Source organism: Peromyscus maniculatus, chromosome 19 (genome assembly GCF_049852395.1).
Source record: "Peromyscus maniculatus bairdii isolate BWxNUB_F1_BW_parent chromosome 19, HU_Pman_BW_mat_3.1, whole genome shotgun sequence".
NCBI classification, from domain to species: Eukaryota; Metazoa; Chordata; class Mammalia; order Rodentia; family Cricetidae; genus Peromyscus; species Peromyscus maniculatus.
This window is the reverse complement of record NC_134870.1, coordinates 59,033,983-59,054,035: the sequence shown is the minus strand read 5'-3', so window position 1 is coordinate 59,054,035 and position 20,053 is coordinate 59,033,983. Positions and strand designations below refer to the sequence as shown.

At 39.8% G+C, this 20,053-nt stretch overlaps 1 protein-coding gene across 3 annotated transcripts in view; it reads right to left on the bottom strand.

Annotated features, from left to right (window-relative positions):
- Positions 1-20,053, bottom strand: part of Cep192 (centrosomal protein 192) — a 79,336-nt gene that overhangs the window by 48,621 nt on the left and 10,662 nt on the right. For all 3 annotated transcript variants that reach the window (XM_042264266.2, XM_076555406.1, XM_076555407.1), the window contains 10 exons: positions 18,599-18,719; positions 17,666-17,793; positions 15,639-15,780; positions 14,880-15,007; positions 12,903-13,263; positions 11,514-11,657; positions 8,296-8,360; positions 6,827-7,036; positions 1,559-1,682; positions 24-154 (listed from right to left, as the gene is read on the bottom strand). In XM_042264266.2, coding sequence (XP_042120200.2) covers positions 24-154; positions 1,559-1,682; positions 6,827-7,036; positions 8,296-8,360; positions 11,514-11,657; positions 12,903-13,263; positions 14,880-15,007; positions 15,639-15,780; positions 17,666-17,793; positions 18,599-18,719 — 1,554 coding nt within the window. The remainder of the gene's footprint in view (positions 1-23; positions 155-1,558; positions 1,683-6,826; positions 7,037-8,295; positions 8,361-11,513; positions 11,658-12,902; positions 13,264-14,879; positions 15,008-15,638; positions 15,781-17,665; positions 17,794-18,598; positions 18,720-20,053) is intronic.

Here is a 20,053-nt window from a genome sequence, read left to right as displayed (position 1 = left end):
CCTTTAGGAAAAGCTTGAGCTACCTCTGTCTTGCTTTTGTTAGCAGTTAGTGTCACATCATTTTCATCCACCTGTGATGTACTCGGCAGTTCTTCAGCCTGAAGTGTAACTGATCCTTCACTTAGCTGTGTCTGGGACTGTTCATTTAAATTTCCTATAGAAGATAAACAATAGTCAACTTAAAGGCATGTATTACCCCTCATAAATAATCTGAAATAAGAAAAGTACCAGTCAAAATGATTAATTGTCAAGGAAAGTATCTTTGTGCTACAAACATAAGTTGTCCTCAGTAAGACTGCTTAAATGATAGACATCTAGACAAAAAACAGGCTTTGATGGAAATCTCTGAATTTTAATCTTCCCTACAAATATTCACAAAAACTAATTTAATGTATTTTGGCTTCAAATACTGAGTTCAAAATTATACACTTCTTCAGAATGATAAAAAATTAATTAACTACACACACGGGCCCTTTATCCTAAGTCCTGTTTTGGAACACAGGCTCTTTAAGAATGAACACATCTTGGTTTATAGCGATGGTTCAATGATTTACAGCACTGGATTCAATCCTTGGCACCTACATGGCAGCTCACAATTATCTATAACTCTAGTTCTAGAGGATCTAATGCCATTTTCTGGTCTCCACAGGCACTAGGCATGCACGTGGTACACAAACATGTGTAAGACAAAACAACCATACATATAAAATAAAATAGTAAAGTTTTAAGAAGAATGGACCACATATTATTCAACTTCATATTCATGCAGCAAAAGACATTGGGTTATCAAAGAGGAATTGCTCAACAACTTAGCTAACCAAGAAAGTCTAACAGAATATTTTCTATTAACCAGGAATGATGATACACACCTTTAGCATATCTGAGTTCAAGGCCAGCCTGGTCTACAGAGTGAGTCCAGGTCAACCAGGGATACAGAGAGAAACTCTTGTCTCAAAAAAAAAAAAACCACCAAACTTTCCATAGATATTGCAGGAATGTTAGGTTATATGTAGACTATCATACTATAAAATTCAAAGTATCTCTTTAAAATCTATCTAAATAATAAATATAATTCCTATTATTTCTTAACAGCAATATTTTAATAAGCCAAATTTACCTAGGTAGGTCATTTGAAGTTATTTTCATTTGCTATAGTAGTTTATACAAAAATCTGGGTGAATTTTGGCTGTCTTCCCTACTTTCAATTGAAAAGAAAATGTGAGGTTATATAAAAATCAAATCTACGCCGGAAGGTGGTGGTGCACACCTTTAATCCCAGCACTCAGGAAGCAGAGGCAGGAGGATCTCTGTGAGTTACTTTGAGGCCAGATAGGTCTACAGCATGAGTTCCAGGACAGCCAAGACTGTTACACAGAGAAACCCTGTTGTCATTAAAAAAAAAAAAAAAAAAAAAGACAACAAAAAATTAAATCTGCAACCAATGTTGAAAAGTTACAAAGCAATGTATACATCTTCACCCACAGAGATAAGATCATGTGATTCCCAGAACTACACGTTCAGACACAAGTTCCTTGAAGTCTTTCATTTAATCCACTACCTGAAATTAAATCATGGTGAAGATGAGTCACTTCTTTTTCCAAATTACTTCTTGACACATCAGATTTCAGTAATGCAAAAGGTTCTCTCTCCTCTGGTGATCTAATAAAATAACCAAACGATGGCTGCAAAAATAATTAAGCACAATTAATCTTCTTTTGAAAAGCTCTAGATTATTTGATCTAATACTACTAAAACATCAAAATGACTTCAACAACCTATTCTTGCCATTTCACTTCAAGTCCAGACAGAACCTTTGGGCTGGTTCTCCATGGCAGTACCTGCCGTGCCCATGGAAAGACCTAGGTTCTACATCCATCATGGGAGAGGAGGAGAAGCTTCAGACAAAACCTTTTCTTTCTTCAGTCCTAGCTGTCATTGAATCACTGTACCTAACGTCATTAGATAAGCCTTCCTAAAAACTCAGAACAATCCAGGAGTGACACTTCAGTCAGTCTTCAATAACCGTGACAAACATTCACTATTGGGCACTATTCCGAATGGGGGGGGGGGTAGAACTTAAATATAGCATATTTTGTTCTATAGATTAATCTGCAGAAAACATGCCTTGAGATGAAGCACACTCCCACTGACTTTCATGGAAGTTTCAGAAAGATCTAGGCTCAAGGAGCTTGTTAAAGAGAACGGAATTTGCACTTTTCTTACACGACTTCAGTATCACAGATCTAAAATATGAATTCAGTTTCTGGTTGATATTCATTTGGAAGTTTCTTCCCTTGACCCAGTAAATTGAATGTATAAAACTTCCTAATACCAAAATAAAATTTGAGTCAGACCTCTTTTCCTAAGATCTACTGCTGTGTTCATCTGTTTAGGAAGGAGTTCAGAAAGCTATGTGTGGTGACTCATGCTTGTAACCCCAACACTTAGGAAGGAGAGACAAGACAGATCTCTGATTTCAAGGTTAGCTAGGACTAACTACATCCCCTACATGAGAGAGAGATAGTTCAGAGTCAAGGATATGACACACAACTACAATCTGAACAGAGTAAGATAAGAAAACTACAAGTTCAAGGCCAGCCTGGGCTACATAGTGAGACATTGTTTCAAAAACAAGACAAAACAAAAAAGAATGGTTACTTTTCCAGTTCTTTCATAATCACAAAAACCCCAATCAATCCACCTCTTTCAAGCATTTCATTTTCACTGCATGGATTAAGACAGTTGTTCAAAAGCACAGTTTCCCAACACTCAGGAGGGAAAGGGAGAATGATCTGTGAGTTTGAGGACAGCCTGAGCTACAAAGCTAGTTCCGGGACAGCCAGGGCTACACAGAGAGACCTTGTCTTGAAACACCAAAAATAAAATAAAAACAGTATGGTTTCATATTTAGGTTCTCAGGGGCTGGAGAAATGGCTCAGTAGTTAGAGAGTGTGTACTACCTGCCCAGGACCTAGGTTCCGTTCCCAGCACCCACATCCATGGGACAGCTCACCACCGCCTGTAACTCTAGCTCCAGGGTATCCCACACCGGCTTCCAGCCTCTGCAAGCACTATATGGATGTGTGCTGCTGAGAGCTGCTGGTATCAACGGTTTACCAGAGCCCACGTAAGCACACAGCAGGTGACAACTAGTGTTCAGCAGGCCAGCCCACTAGATGAGTAACTCCCCGGTGGGGAGCCCCACCTGGCAAAGCAATTTCTCTCAAGTGCCACCACATTCCTTCTCTAATAACAGTTATGAGTGCTTCTCCAACGCCTGTGTGTTTATCTCACGTACATACTCCATCTACTGGAATATAACATATAGCTGTACATGGTCAGGAAGATGATTTTTTAAAATAATTTGTTTTTCTTTCATGTACATTCATGTTTTGCCTGTATGTACGTCTGTGTAAAGGTGTTGGATCCCCCGAAACTGGAGTTACAGACAGTTGTGAGCTGTCATATGGGTGCTGGGAATTAAACTCAGGTCCTCTGGAAGAGCAGCTGGTGCTCCTAACTGCTGAGCTATCTCTCCAGCCCCGGAAGATGATTTCTGTTTACGCTGTATAATTCTGATAAACAGAAACAATGCTGGGATATTTTTCATAACTGACATAGGAAAGTAACAGTATTCTCAGTTACAAAGACAGCTAATTTTAGACTTCAGAACAAATTCAAAACAGACTAGCTGCCCCTGCAGAGAATACACAAGGAAAAGTTCCCAAGTGTCTGTTGAATCAGGGCCAGGCATGAAGCAGCTTTGGTAGACATAATCCTTTGCAGTAATGGACTTTCTGCAGGCACCCCCAGCATTCAGGTTCAGCCAACTAATTGTTTATTGCTTAGGTCCCGGATTTCAATGCCAATTTCTGTCTGGGAACCCTGACCACTAAGGCTACGTGCATGGCCAAGCAATACTCACTGGCTGGTCAGTGTGACATCTCTAGCCTGAGAGACACTGTGTGACTTATCATGTGTTAAGAGAATGGGTCGGTCCCTGAAAATGTAACATATAATTGTCCAGAGTTTGGCTGATGAGAAGTAAGTGAGTGGGGGGCGGGGGAGAGCTGAATAGATGATGTAGCGGGGTATGCAGAGAGAGCTGAGAAGAGAGGATGAGTTCCTAGGTAGGAGAGAGAGCAAGGGAGATTTTCAGAGGATTTTTTTCAAGATGGAGTAAAAGAGAAAGTTACTATCAGAAAGTGTTTTTATCCTTATTTTTTCCTTAGAAAAAGTCTAGCTTTCACCACATTCATGGATTATTTTTTTCATTCCCTGGTGCTCCCTGGAGGCTGGCCCCCCAGTGTGTACAAATCCACACAGACATATGCATGTACACATCATTTTTAAAAATTAATTTAGGGGCTAGAGAGATAGCTCAATGGTTAAGAGGACTGACTGCTCTTCCAGAGGACCCAGGCTCAATTTCTAGCATCTACCTGATGGCTCACAACTATCTGTAACTTCAATTCCAGGGGATCTAACTTCCTCTTCTGACTTCCACAAGCAACATGCATGCACACTGTGCACATACATACATAAGGCAAAATACTCATACATGTAAAATAAATAAATAAATCTTAAAATTCTTTATATTCTACTCAAGCTTAAGAAACTGTGATTTCGCCAGGCAGTGGTGGCGCACACCTTTAATGCCAGCACTCAGGAGGCAGAGGCAGGTGGATCTCTGTGAGTTCAAGGCCAGCCTGGTCTACAGAGTGAGATCCAGGACAGGCTCCAAAACTACACAAAGAAACTCTGTCTTGAAAAAAAAGAAAAAGAAAAGAAACTGTGATTTCATTATACTGTGCCAGAGTTTGAATCTGGAGTGTCCCCAAAGGCCTATATACTAAGGACCTAGTGACCGGCCTGTTTCACCACTGGAAGGTGGCGGAATCTTTAGGACGTAGTTCATCAAGAAGGAAGTGGTATCACTGAGTGCAAGATTACAAGTCTTTATATTCTACTCAAGCTTACATTTCCTTGAAGGGGATGTTGGAACCCAGTCACTTCCTTCCTCGTCTCTCTCTCCCCTCCTCAGCCCTCTTGGCTCTCCTACCCCCTTTTCCTCTCTTCCTCTCCCCCTCCGTGACTCCAGCCCTCCTAGATGCCATGAGGTAGTTCCCTCTGCCGCACTCCCGCTGTGCTGGAAAGTGCTGACCGGGCTCACAGTTAACAGCCAAACCACCATGGAGCAAGCCATGACTCGAACCCTACTTTCTTTAAATGGATCTTAGCCATTTTCCTACCGTCTTTCTAGGAAGCTAACACGGGCCCTTAGTGAATTCAGCCTTAATCAACACCCACATTATATATTTTAAAAATTCTGTTGTAACTCAAATTCCCTATGTAAAACAAATCTTGAATCCCTGCACCTCTCAAGTTTCAATCGGTCATACTTGTCCCCACTTCACCACCTGCCCTCTCTCTCACTTAAGTCTATGTCTACTTCTGTTCCTCCTGTGTTTTACTGGCTTTCCCACACACAGGCCTCTGGCAAAGGTAGGAGCAACATGGAACTGACCTAGACAACATGACCAAGATATTCTCTGCCTCCTAATCCTTCCTGGAAGTTCATCTGAGATACTACTAACCCTACAGGAAAGCCCTAATGACCAGGTCCTTGTTATTTATTTACTTTTTAGATGATTTCATATGGCTCAGATCACCCTGGCTTTCACTTTGGGACCCCCAGTTTCCCCAGTGCTGGACTTAAAAGACTTGTAATCTTTTAATATCCTACTATGCCTACCTTCCCCCTGGACTCTCACATCAGTCCTACCTGCCTTTGATGGACGACTCCGATACCTGCCTCTGGGCCTCACACAAACGGTTTTCCTTTACCAGGAACACTGGTTCTCTGGATCTCTGTGTCATCGTTTGATGCCATTTCAGTGTCATCCCCTTAGACAGTATTCTGAACAGCCCAATGAAGCAGCTTTCTACTCAGTCATTCTCTAAAGTATTTACCACTGTATGAACTGCTTGCATTCTAAAATCTCTATACCTACCACATATTTTAAATCAAAACATTCCAACATTTGAAAACATCTTTGCAGATGAGTGGAATAATGAATCCCAGAATTCTTCCTACCAATCAACCATGTAACAATACCAAAAGTTACTCAGTGTATACTTGTGTTATCTGCTTCATATGTAGCAATACATTTCAATCTTACAACATCCTATAAGACAGCACTACACTTTAGAAACGGAAAAATTAAGGCACAGAAGACAGTTGTTCAGTGTCATAGAGCTGGTAAAGAAGTCAGAACTGAAGCCAGGTCTGACTGGTCATAAAATATAAGCTTTTAACAAGTTCCTAGGCTGTCTCTGCCCTCAAGTTGCTATGTTCTAACTATACCACCATAACATTCAAAGTGAAAACCTGGTACTGTGGTTCTCCCACCAAAACTGATACTGAGATGTGGTCCCCACTGTAATGGTACTGTGAGGTGGTGGGGTCTTTCAGGGGCTTTATTCTAAAAGGAATGTACCCTAATGAAGACATTAGGGTAGCTCTCAGAAAAGTGGTCAGGACCAAAGTGTGTTATTTACAGTGAGTTTGCTTCTCTTTGTTTTTTTACACACATACCCCTTTCACACACACTCGCACTTCTCCAATATGAGCTGCTACAATGGCACAGGACCTTCACCAGAAGTTGGCCAGATGTGCCCATCTGATCCTGGACATCCCAGCCTCCAGAACTGGGAGCCAAAAATAAGCCTTTCGGTATTCCTTGTCCAGGACTGGGTACTGTGTCACAGCAACACGAAGTGGACATGAGTGACTTCTACCACTTTCGACACATTCCATACTTACTCTTTTCACATTGTTACCACCACCAAGGCAACCAAGAGCTTCAGATCTTTCTGCAAAGAACTCTCCTAATGACAGGCGTAGGTAACTGTCATCATCTTTGCCGAAATTTGATGTGCCAAGTGATTTCCTCAACAAATGGTAATTAACTGTAGCCACCCAGGACGTATCACCAAGTGCAACTGAAGTATTCTGAACATCTATTTTTTCATCCTAGAAAAGAATAAAGTTATTGTTCCATTTTTCTCCCTCAACAAGGGAAAAAAAATGTGTGAAACTAAAAATAAAAGAACTAGGAAAACTTAACTAACTTTTCAAAATGTAGCCCAAAACATTTAGATAAACATTAGGATGAGCAGTCACTGAAGTCTATAGAAGGACTCATTTTTGTATACATGTTACAATATGCACTGTCTGAATATATTAATCAAACACGAACTTTCACAATAAATACATCTTTTTTTCTTTTGGTTTTTCAAGACAGGGTTTCTCTGTGTAGCTCTGGAGCCTGTCCTAGAACTTGCTCTTTAGTCTAGGCTGGCCTTGAACTCACAGAGATCCACCTGCCTCTGCCTCCCAGTGCTGGGATTAAAGGTGTGCACCACCCACCATCGCCTGGCGAATATACACATCTTTACCAAACATAAAGAGAATTACTTTTCTTAAAACATTTTTAAAAAGCACAGAGATATCCATGGAAACTTTAGAAACAATTTTAAGTAAATTAAAGATAAGTTTGGGGCCAGAGAAATGGTTCAGTGGTTAAGAGTGTGTACTGCTCCTCCAGAGGACCCCAAAACCACTCCCAGCACCCACACCTGATGACCCACTGCCTGCAATTATAGCTCCACAAGATCTGATACCTGTGAGCTCTGCGGTTACCTGCACTCACATGCAGGTACTTATACATACACATAATTAAAAGTAATTCTTTTTAATTCTTTTTAAAAATTTTAGGCCAAGCCAGGCAGTAATGGCTCACGCCTTTAATCCCAGCACTCAGGAGGTAGAGGCAGGCAGATTTCAGTGAGTTCAAGGCCAGCCTGGTCTACAGAGCAAGATCCAGGAAAGGTAGGTGACTGGAGTTTCCTCACCAGGACACATGGTGGAAGGAGAAAATGTACAACGAGCCATGGTACACACATGCTGGCCCTAAGTATCCCCTACCGCAGACACACAATAAATAAATAAGTAAATGCAAACTGTTCCATACAACACTGGAAATGCAGTGCAGAGTTTCATGGGCCAGGCATGCGCTAAACCTGCACTCCCCCCAAAGGTATATTTTACAATATCAGTTTTCAACTAATAACTCAGAACAAACAAGTAAAAGTTGTCATAAAATGAAAAAAAGTGAAATAATTCTATAGTAACTACTGGGGGAAGATTTTTTTTTTTTTTTTTTTGCCCAAATTTAAATTAATACAAGAAGAAATTTAAATCTAGGTTAGAAGAAGTAATCAATCACAAACCTGTATGAATGGATGTTCTTTATTGAATTCTTCTTCATCTTTTGCAATTAAATCCAATACTTCACCTTAAAAAGAAATAAATTTATATAATTACATTGTATTAGCACACACAGAAAGCAAATTAAGGAAATAAAATACTAAGGAAACACTTTTTTCATGAGGATAGGTGCACATGTTAGGGGGTTGTACCTCTGCAAGTACCCTTGTCTGGTACAGAGGCCAGCAGTCAACTTCGGGTGTCTTCCTCTATTGATCCAAACCTCCTTTTTGGGGACAAGGTCTCTTGCTGAACCTGGAGTTCACTTTTCCACTACAATGGCTAGCTAGCAAGTCCCCTGCATCTGTCCGTTTTCCCTCCAACCCTGCACTAGGGTTACAAGCACAGACCACCTACCACCTCCGACCCCAGTCTTTACATGAACACCATGAGTCAGAAAACTCAGGCCTCATGCGTGTACAGCAAACACTTTTATCCACTCAGCAGACTCTCTAGTTCTGAAATATAATTTCTTTAAGTATGTAAAAATTCCATTCACATGACTTATATAATTATGTTAGGTATGCAAAGTTGTCAAATTTCCACTAAAATGCACAATATTGTAACTAATTTCATCAACAATTTGCCCTAATTAATTTTGGAAAGGCATTTACACATAATTCTAATTGAACGCAAGTACGATGTCATATACCTTCAGTACCACCTATTAAGGAAGCTAAGGCAGGAGAATCACTTGAGCCCAGGGGCTTAAGGCCAAAATGAGTAACAGAGCAGGGTTCTATCCATAATAAGAAAAATTCCAGACTCAGGAAATGGCTAAGCAGGTAAAGTACTTCCCAAGTAAGCAGAAGAACCCAAGTTCAAATCCCCAGAACCGATGTAGAAGCCAGACATGGTAGCACACAAGTCTACAATCCCTGTGTCCTGCAGGAATACGGGAGCGGGAGAAAGGAGAATCTGGAAGCTCATGGGCCAGCCCAACAGTTAATAACAGGATAGGCAGTAAGGACAAACATCTGGAGTTGTTCTGATCCACACACATGATGCACAAGATGCAACAGTTGCATGCCTGCCTGCATATGAACGCTACAGCCACATGTCATACATACGACACTCACACAAATAAAATAATACTCATTCTTTAAATTAATCAAGGCTCCAATTATTTTAGCTTTAAACAGTTGAAAACATGCAAATTAAGAACTTTGTCTAGGAAGGTGGTGGTGCAGCCTTGAATGCCAACACTCAAAAGGCAGAAGCAGGCAGATCTCCGAGTTTGAGGCCAGCCTGGTCTACACAGTGAGTTCTAGGAGCCAGAGATATGTTGAGGGAACCTGTCTCAATGTCTCAAAGAAAGAAAGAAAGAAAAATAAATCTGTCTAGAGCTGGAGAGATGGCTCAGTGGTTAATAGCATGTACTACTCTCCCTGAGGATCTGAGTTCAATTCCCAGCACCTCCATCAGATGATTCACAATCACCTGTAACTCCAGCTCTAGTGAGATCCAACTCCTCTGGCCTCTGTAGGCACCTGTACTCATGTGCACATACCTATCTATACACAGGTAAGTACATAATTTAAAAAATAATAAAAATAAATCTTTTTTAAAAAGAAAAAAGAAAGAAACTTGTCTATGTATATACACAGGATTTCATCTGACTAAAAGCCTCTCTACAAGTTAGTTACAAAGAAAACTGCTAGAATGCCCATGTACTTGTGTGGCCAGGAATGTACCAACCTTACAAAGTCCCACATCCCAGAACAACTCAGAAATAGGTAGTCCTCTAACATCTGACCTAAAAAAACGCGAACGAGTACCTTTGCTTTCGTGGGGACGTGTCTGCCTGATCACACATCCTAATCTCTAGGACAAAAACACAAAGTAAGGAAGCTGGGAGAGGTAGGCAGAGAGGAGCAGAAGCCACAGCACTGGAGTGGGAGCACAGCAAACAAGGAAGCCATGACCCACTGAGGGGATTTAAACACACGGCTAACTCCCATGAGACCGGGGTCCAGTCTATCTGTCCGGTCCAGGCCTCTGCCTGCTACTTCAAGACTGCACAGAAAGGGGAAGAGTGAACTAGAAGAACAGCCCACTCATGGCCAAAGCAAGGACACTGTCCTCTCATGTGCCCACAAAGAACTAATTAGATCCAAACTATTCTTTTGGACAAGTGGACAGTCTCACATTCACAACTTGAGACACAAATGAGAACAGAGTTCTGCTTCTAGTGAGGAAAATCAGAGAGCCAGCACAGCTCAGGATTCCTGTTGCCAGAATGATGCCGGTATGTGTCTGCTGAAGCAATCACCGTGACAGAGGACCTATGACTGAACATCAAGAGAACCACCAAGCCCCCAAAATTAGATGAAAAATAGTATAATATATACAGACATGTTTCTGTGGATCTATAACTCAAAAAAAGCTAAAAACACTATTGTAAAATGTGAAAGCATCAACCAACCAAATCTAACAGTCAAGAAAGGGCAAACAGGAAAGTCACTCCATAGGAAGATAACACAGAAGAACCTTGATTTACCTGCATGAATTAGCATTACACAGTGTTTAAAAATCATGGTGGCGCACGCCTTCAATCCCTGCACTCGGGAGGCAGAGCCAGGCAGATCTCTGTGAGTTCGAGGCCAGCCTGGGCTAACCAAGTGAGTTCCAGGAAAGGCACAAAGCTACACAGAGAAACCCTGTCTCGAAAAACCAAAAAAAAAAAAAAAAAAATCATGGGATTGATACATCAAAATACTACTTATTAAATTTCAAAGTGCTTTTCCTAAGGGATTTCTCAGTTAATTATCTCCAATACTCTAGTGTTGTCTTTCTGCTTCTCAAAAATCAGCCATGGACATTAAGAGAGAAGAGTTTCCATTTTTAGAAAAATATAAACCTAGTTATTACCTAACCTAAAATGATAATCTCATTTGTCACCTGAATTTTTCACTGGTTAAACATTAAAGCAGCCTTCCTATCTTTCCTTACATGTTTACTTGTTAGGACAACAAACAGGAGTAATGTAAAACTGCATCTGTTTCCTTCTACCAAGCCCTGTAACTGTCTTCTATATCCTTTGTACTAAACAACTTCCAGAATGCAACAATTATATTTCAAAAAGGACTTTATATGACTGACCAATACAAGTTGACTAGTCTCAAAACATCATCATAAACAATGAATCTGGCACAATAAAATTGGTTATCTATATACTTACTACCAGATCTGAAGTCTTCATTCATTTCATTATTTGGAGACATCTGTAAATCTTGCTGATCAGTAAAAGATGTGTAGTACGCAAGGTCAGTGACCCATTTGCCGTCCTCATTTTGGTAGACTACGTTCTGTGAGAGATCTGTTTCTAAAAAGTAAAACCAAAACCACTGAATGACGCATACAACAACTAACTTACTTAACAATAGTGTTGAAGTCTGCTCAAAATAGGTTAAAAAAAAAAAAAAAAAGGAAAATCCATTTCCCAAAAAGAAAAATATCTTTTTGATGGCAACATGTCAAGCTTACCTAGAAGTCTATAATGGAAGATGAGACATAATGGGGAAAAGACTCAGAAAGGTACATTTACAGGGCTGGAGAAATGGCTCAGAGGTTAAGAGCACTGGCTGCTCTTCCAGAGGTCCTGAATTCAATTCCCAGCAACCATATGGTGGCTCACAACCATCTATAATGGGATCTGGTGCCCTTTTCAGGCCTGCAGGCAGAACACTATACATAATAAATAAATAAAATCTTTTAAGAAAAAAAAGGTATATTTGCACAGGATGCCTGCTTAACATTATTATTTCTGAGCAACAATCATGCAATACTAGTATATTTCAAAAATCTTTAAAATTCATAATAATGAGGAGCTCATGGGGTCCTGCCTTACCCAGGGGTGCCAATGGCAGTCAAGGGACGATTCAGGGAGAGGAAACTATTTTCTTTAGTGATCTAACTACTACAGAGTTATACTCCAGAAGACAGTCTCAAAACCCATGTGCACTGGCTCTAGTTAAACCCAATGGGCCACAAAGCAGAAACAAACACATAAAAGACATCAAAGTGAGATGGGGACTTGATGGGGAGGAATTTGTGGGTGAGAGGGGGGTAAGAGAGGGTGGAGATGAATGTGACCAGAATGTATTAAATGGTTGTTGAACTTGGGGTTTTTGTGGGACTCCTAACAGTGGGAGTGAGGATGTCTCTGACTCTTTCATGCTCTCAGGACCCTTTTCCCCATTAGGTTGCCTCGTCCAGCCCTCACATGAGGGTTTGTACTTAGTCTTCCTGTAGACTGTTATGTCGTATATTGTTACATGTTAATGTATACTGATACCCCTGGGAGGCCTACTCTTTCCTAAAGGGAAATGGAGGAGCAGTGAATCTGGGGAAGAAGTAAGGTGGGAGCAGGGCAGGACTGGGAGGAGTGAAGGCAGAGGAGGCTGTAGTCGGGATGTACTATATGAAATAATAATAATAATAAATAATAATAATCCATGACAATATTAAAGTACTTCAGAGAGTTCTACATGGCAGCTCAGCCTATTCTACATATATACACATCTTATATACTTCTTAAGTTCTACTTATAATGAAATAGTTCACTTACGGTCATTAGGCTTTGTAACGGACTCATAAAATTCACATGCTCTCCTTTCACAAGTTGGTGACCAAAGAGAATCAGAAGAACTAACTCCATTGTCACCATTAGTCTTCAGAGATGCAATGCTCCCAACTTTTTGATCAAACACTGTAGGAGTCTCCGTGTTTAAGCATCTGTCCACATTCAAAACTGTCTCTAAATCTGAAGCCAGATGCTTGTTTTGGTGAGGAGACTCTGAATCCTGTTTTACGGAGTCAGCCAGGTCAGAGGCACCTTTCCCATCATTTGTACTGTGACTGTAAGTAGGGTTGAGTGTCTCATCCACAGCACGAAGCGTTTTCCCCAGAACATCCTCTCCTGCATATTCCTTCAAAAATGATTACAACAGTAAAGTTTGTTTTTCACACTCATTTTAATACTTAGTGGAGAAAGCAATGCAATTGCTAAAAAATTATTATTATTATATAAATAAACTACCTATATAGTATTCAGTATATCCTGGACTATGTATGAGCCAAATTTAAGCACTTTACCAACAAAACCAACTTTAAAATGTGGTTGTGCTCAAGCCTATTCACAGATGCATTCTGTGTTCTCAGCTTGGTTATTGTAATTAGATAGATAGATAGATAGATAGATAGATAGATAGATAGATAGATAGATAGATAGATAAACAGAGAGAGAGAGAAGGATGTTCATGGACTAACAGATATTACTGTGCCTCATCAGTTGGGGCCCAAAGCTGATGCTAGCTCTAGCAGAATCCAAAAGCTTTTCAATCTCTTTAAAGAAGATGATGTCTTGCCAATATGCTGTCAGGAAGCCTCAAAGAAGAAAATAATAAATAAAAAAAAAAAAAAACAGGGCCAAAGCACTCAAGATTCAGGGTTTTAGGGCTGGAGCGTGGCTCAGAGGTTAAGAGCACTGACTGCTCTTCCAGAGGTCCTGAGTTCAATTCCCAGCAACCACATGGTGGCTCACAACCATCTGTAATAAGGTCTGGTGCCCTCTTCTGGTCTGCAGTCATACATGCTGTATACATAATAAATAAATAAATCTTTAAAAAAAAAAAAAAAAGATTCAGGGTTTTAGCAGGCCATGATGGTGCATACCCTTTGATCTCAGTGCTCAAGTTGGAGGCAGGCAGATCTCTGAGTTGAAGGCTAGAGGGACTTCTAGGATATTGAGGACTACACAGAGAAACCCTATCTTGAAAAAAAAACAAAACAAAACAAGTCTTCCAGCAGTGGGCTGCATCTCCTCAAACCACTGTCCAAACAAAACCATCCTTCCTTTCTTCACCTGCCTCTGTCAGGTCAGGGGTAAGTTACCACAGCCTTAGACTGGAAAAACCATTTCAGTCAGGTGAGGGAAGGCGGAGCGGAGCTAGGCTAGACAGACACACTGCTGAAAAACGAGACACACACCAAAAGGTATAAGTCAGAAATGGCTAAAATGTTTCAGGATAGAAAAAACCAGGTGGCATCAGAACAAAGAGAAATCTAACATACGAAAAGAAACATGCTTGAGCAAAGTAAAAGACAATGATTGCTTTGATGGTGTTTTTGTTTTGTTTGTTTTTGTCAGGTTCCCATGTATCCCAGACTATTCTGAACTATCTCAATGCCCTGACCTTCAAGTTCCAACCCACTTGCCTCCACCCCCTGCTGGAATTCAATGCAAAGACCACCACACCCAGACCCAGCTATGTGCTTTATTAAATGACAGCAAACTAGCTTAAAGAACTTTTCAAATGAATAACCTAAATGCATGACTTCAGATGTTTAAATCTAAGAAAAATGCATACAATTGCTTATGTTAGTGATACTAAAGATACATACAATCAAACACAAATCTTATTAGTAACTTTTATATTTTTTCATATTTTTCAGAGGCTAACAGTGGTTGCTTGTTTTGAAAATCTGGTATCATACAAACATGAGAGATTCGAAGGAAGTTGAAATACAATGCTCATCAACTTACTCTGCTTTGATCTGGAACAATATCCTTCGAATTGTGTGCCCCTTCCTTCTCAGTTTTCCAGGTATGAGAGGAAAATGATGACACACTATCTCTCTGCTTTATATTATCTACAATATCTGCACAGCCACCTGAAAACAAAGAAAAAAGGTTAAATGGAAAATGTTAACATTTAGATAGTCTAATGTAATAACTCTGTCTTTTTTAGCTTAATACTTGGTATTCATATGACAAATTTAGAAAACTGGAAACAAGTGAAAATAAGCATCAGTAAGGGAATGCACATCAGAAACCGGGTGGCATATAGAAAGTTGATTTCTAGTTCTCAAATGTCTGAGTAGTACGCAACCATTTAAAATCCCAACCCAAGAACATACAACTGTATTTCTAGCAGTACCAAATCACACAGGCATTACTATAACTATTTCTTGTGTAAGAGGTAACTGATCTTCTGTTCAGGTATTAAAAGATCGTCTCAAAGTTTTCAGGCTGAAGATTTGAAGGGAAAATGAGTTCTTTGAAAACAAATCATAAGATTTTTTTTTTTTTCCTAAAAAGATAAACTCAAACCCAAATTTAAGAACAAAGGAGAGACAGACATGGAGGCTCATGCCTAACATTTCAGAAGTCAATAGGCTAATGCTACAAGATTTCAATGAGTTTGTCCGTCTGGAATATACTGTAAGATCCAGGCCAGCCTAGGTTACTATATGAAACCTTGTCTCAAACAAGCAAAGAAAAAAATCATACTTCAACACTTACTGGTCCCAGGCAGACAACCATGGCCTTCCTCAGACTCTCTGTGAGTTGTTCCAGAACTTCCTGAAGTACATGCATCATGGGAAATCAGAGAGCTGTTATTTTCTAATTGGAACTCACAGTTTAAGATACTGTTTTCATTTGCCTGTTAAGAAAATATCCTCTTTTAAATTAAAAAAGAACATTTTGAGGAAAATGTGGAGAACAGAATGTCTGCTTTACTGAGGGATGCCAAATAGAAAATAAGGGAAAAATCAGAAAAACCACCATGGCAACCACCAGTGTAATTAATATTTTATTCCAAGAGGCTTTAGCAATTAAACTACCACCAGTTCGTGAAGACTTTGCTGGAGACGGGATGTTTACAACGCCTTTATATGTCATCACACAAATGATTTAATCACAAAGGAAAAAGCATCTGCATCAAGAGACATATGACCAACAATGACATTATCAAACACAAAAATGGTAGAAACACAAATGTGTCTACTGCTGTTAAGTAGTGAATACACAGCACTGCATATGGTTAATCAACGTGCTCATGAGAAAAATCGATCACTAGAATTCTTCCAAATGTTTAACCTATTCAAATCAGGGGAAACAGTAATCAGAAGTTTCCAGATTATGGGTCATTCTACAAAATATAAAGAGCCTACATCTTAAAAAATGCTTAATGTATGAAAGAATTGCCAAGTTAGAATAAAGAAACCCAGCAGCTACAGGCCATATAACCTTTGATTAAATTATGAATCATAAACAGTAAAAATAAAGGACATTTTAGAGATAACTGAGCAAATTAGAATATGGACATTAATTTAAAACAATGTATCTATCAGGCGCTAGAGAGATGGCTCAATGGTTAAGAACTGCTGTGGAACAATCCTTTTCTCATTATGAATACGTATTACTCTCATTGGTTCATAAAAAGCTGACAGGCCAAGGAGGGTGGGGTCAGAAGACCAGCTAGCTGCAGAAAAAAACAGGACTGTAGAAATGAGGTAACATGCCACGAGCCACGTGGTAATACACAGATCGATAGAAATGGGTTAATTTAAATGTAAAAGTTATCTAGTAACAAGCCTGAGCTATCAGGCAAGCATTTATAAGTAATATTAAGCCTCTAAGTGATTATTTGGGTCTAGTTGGTGGGGACAGGAAACATCTGATTACAAAGAATAATGGCTGCTATTCTAGAGGATTTGCATCTGTTTCTAGAACCCACATAGTGGATTACAACCATCTGTACATGCAGTCCCAAAGGATCTGACACCCTCTTCTGGCCTCTGAGGGCACCAGGCATGCAATTAGTCCACAAATATACATGCCAGCAAAATACCCATACATATAAAATATATTTTAATTTTAAACTACTGCATCAAAAGTAGATTATGTGGGGAAATGCCTCTTATTCATTCACTGGTGATAAATTCTAGTGTACAGTCACAAATCATGCAATTTATTTTCAAATGATTCAGAGGGAGAAAAAATGCTATGGCAACAAAAATATTAATTGCTCAATGCATAAAAGGATGCCCACAGACTATACTTTCCTCATTTTTCTGCCTTCTTGCATATAACCCAGGTTGGCCTTGAAATCCTAATCTAGTTTCCCAAGTGGTAGAATTCTTAACTTCCTTTTTTACTTTCTTAGTTGAGGGCAAAGTAAGAGAAGAGAGAGAGAAATCAAATTTTTCATCAATTTTAAGTCCACAGAAAACCACAGTCTTAAGTTTAATGTTAACATGAAATGAACCAGATATGGTGGTACATAATTCTAATCCTAGCAACTGGGGAGGTAGAGGCAGATGGATGAGAAGTTCAAGGTCATCCTCAGCTACACAGTAAGTAGAGGCCAGAATGGTCTACATGAAACTGTATCTCAAAACAGCAACATAAAAAAAAAAAAAAAAAAAAAAAACTAATGAGACACACAGTAATTTACAATATCAAATTTCAAAAAAGTAAATAAATAATAATAATCAAAAAAAAAAAAAAAAAAAGACTAGACATACTTAACTGAAATCACTTACAGGTAACTTTAAAACATTTTCTAGTGACTCCTGTCCTTCTGCTTCATATATCATCCCTGGAATAGCCAGCTGTTCAAAATATGCTTCTAAATGATCATCATAAAATTCTTCATCATTAATATCATCATCTATTGATAAAGTAGAATGAAAAATAAGATAGATTTTCAAACAGAAACTGAACTACACACAATTTTTAAACACAAAGGCTGATAAACATAAACGGGGCAGTGGATGACATAATTTTGTTTTTATGCGTAGCCTCAGAAACTATCATACAGCCAGGTGAGGAAGTGCATACCTATAAATTCCTAGCACTTAGAAGGCAGGAACAAAAAAAGATTGCAAATTCAAGGCCACCCCAGTCTACAGAGCAAGTTTCAGGACAGTTATAGCTACATGAGTCTGTCTCAAAAAAGGTATCAGAGAAGTCGGGGGAGGGTTTGGGATACAACTCAGTGGGGGGTGTCTGTCTAACATGTCTGAAGCCCAGCGTTGAGGACCCAGGACCACAGAAGAAAAGAAAGAACAGCAAGGCAGAGAGAGAGATCAATTGATACAATTGTCTGTGAATCAGAAGGATCATGAGATCAAAGCCAATGTGAGCTATACAGCAAGATCTTTTCATTCAAAAATTAAATAAAAATAATGCTGGGAGTGGAAGCCCATGTCTTTAATGCCAACACTTAGGAGGCAGATCAGTGGTGAGTTTCTGGGCAGCCTGATATACCTACAGAATCTAGACCAGCATATATAGTGAGACCCTGTCTCAAAAGAAATAAAAAATTAAAAATAAACTCTGCCACTCAGAAGAGTGTTAAAGGAAGAAAGAAAAGACAGGGGGAAAAATAACCCACCCAAAGTGTACTGACTACTACAACACAGACAAAAAGGGAAGTGGCAAAGGGAAGGCAGAGAACAGCCGTTCTGTAGTACCAGAGGAGTCTTCCAGGCTTGTCAGGGTTAAAAGCCTCTCGTTTTCTAGTAAGCTGGTATGGCTGAAATCACTGTCTGCAGTCTTGTCTTCTAGATGCCTCCTAGCATCAGGCGTGACAGTCTAGAAGGAAACAAAGGGCAGAAGGCGACAAAAGAGACCAAGTACGTATTTAATCTGCAATGCCGTTAGTCAGTGGGAAACACAGGTTAGTCAACGAAGAAGTCCAGGCTTACATGGACTAGTAACTCCCCTTCTTGCCCTCCTCTACCACCCACACTGACCCACCTTCAAATGCAGGGCCCTAACAAACGGCCTCCACAGCTCACAGAGCTGCTAACACAGCTACACCACACAACTGAACGTGGGCAATGCGAGCCTGCTACAGCGAGTGAACGCACTAAGAAAGCTGGCATAAGTAACCTTGGTCCAAGCAACCTTTCCTATCATTTCTTAGAACTACTTATTTCTATCCTCCCCAACCAAAGAACCAGCTAACACTAAAGCAATTTACTAAAAACAGGTAAGGCCCAAATGAAAATTTAACACTTCCTTGTGTCATTTATTTCACACCAATATTTAATATATATTAAAACAACAGATACCAACTTAAGAGTTAATTGCAAAATATGCCTAATTTCAAGATTAAAAACATTGTATGTCAACGTGATTTTACATTTTACAGGACAGGACTCAGCTAATCCAATAAATACTTAGAACAACTTTTTTTTTTTTTTTTTTTAAAGACATGGTCTCACTATGTGGCTGGCTTGGAACTCAGAGACCAAGTGCTGGGATCAAAGGCAAGCACAACCACATCCAGAAAGAACTACCTTTGAATCTCCTTATTACTAGAGGTAAACAACCCCATCTTTGTATTTTTGACAGAAGGTGATGATTAGGGTTTCAACTTGACAGAAGTTAGAATCACTTAGGAGATAGGTCTCTGGGTTTCTCTACTGCAGTTACCTTGATTACATTAATTAAGGTGAAAAGACTCACCTGCTGTAGGTGGCGCCATTCCCTAAGCAGGGAATGCAAGGTTGCATAAGAATGGAGAGACATCAGGCATGGTGGTGCATACCGTTAGTCCCAGCACTCTTGAGGCAAAGGCAGGCAGGTCTCTGGTTTTTGTTTTGTTTTTTTGTTTTTTTGTTTTTTCGAGACAGGGTTTCTCTGTGTAGCTTTGCATCTTTCCTGGAACTCACTTTGGAGACCAGGCTGGCCTCGAACTCACAGAGATCCACCTCCAGAGTGCTCGGATTAAAGGCGTGCACCACCACCGCCCAGCAGCAGGCAGGTCTCTGTGAGTTCAAGGCCAACCTGCTCTATATAGCAAGTTCCAGGACAGCCAGGACCAAAAAGAGACCTTGTCTCAAAAGACAAAAAAGAGCAGAGAAAGCAATCTAAACCTGGGCATGCCTGCAATTCCTTGCTCTGTCCCCAATTACAGATTT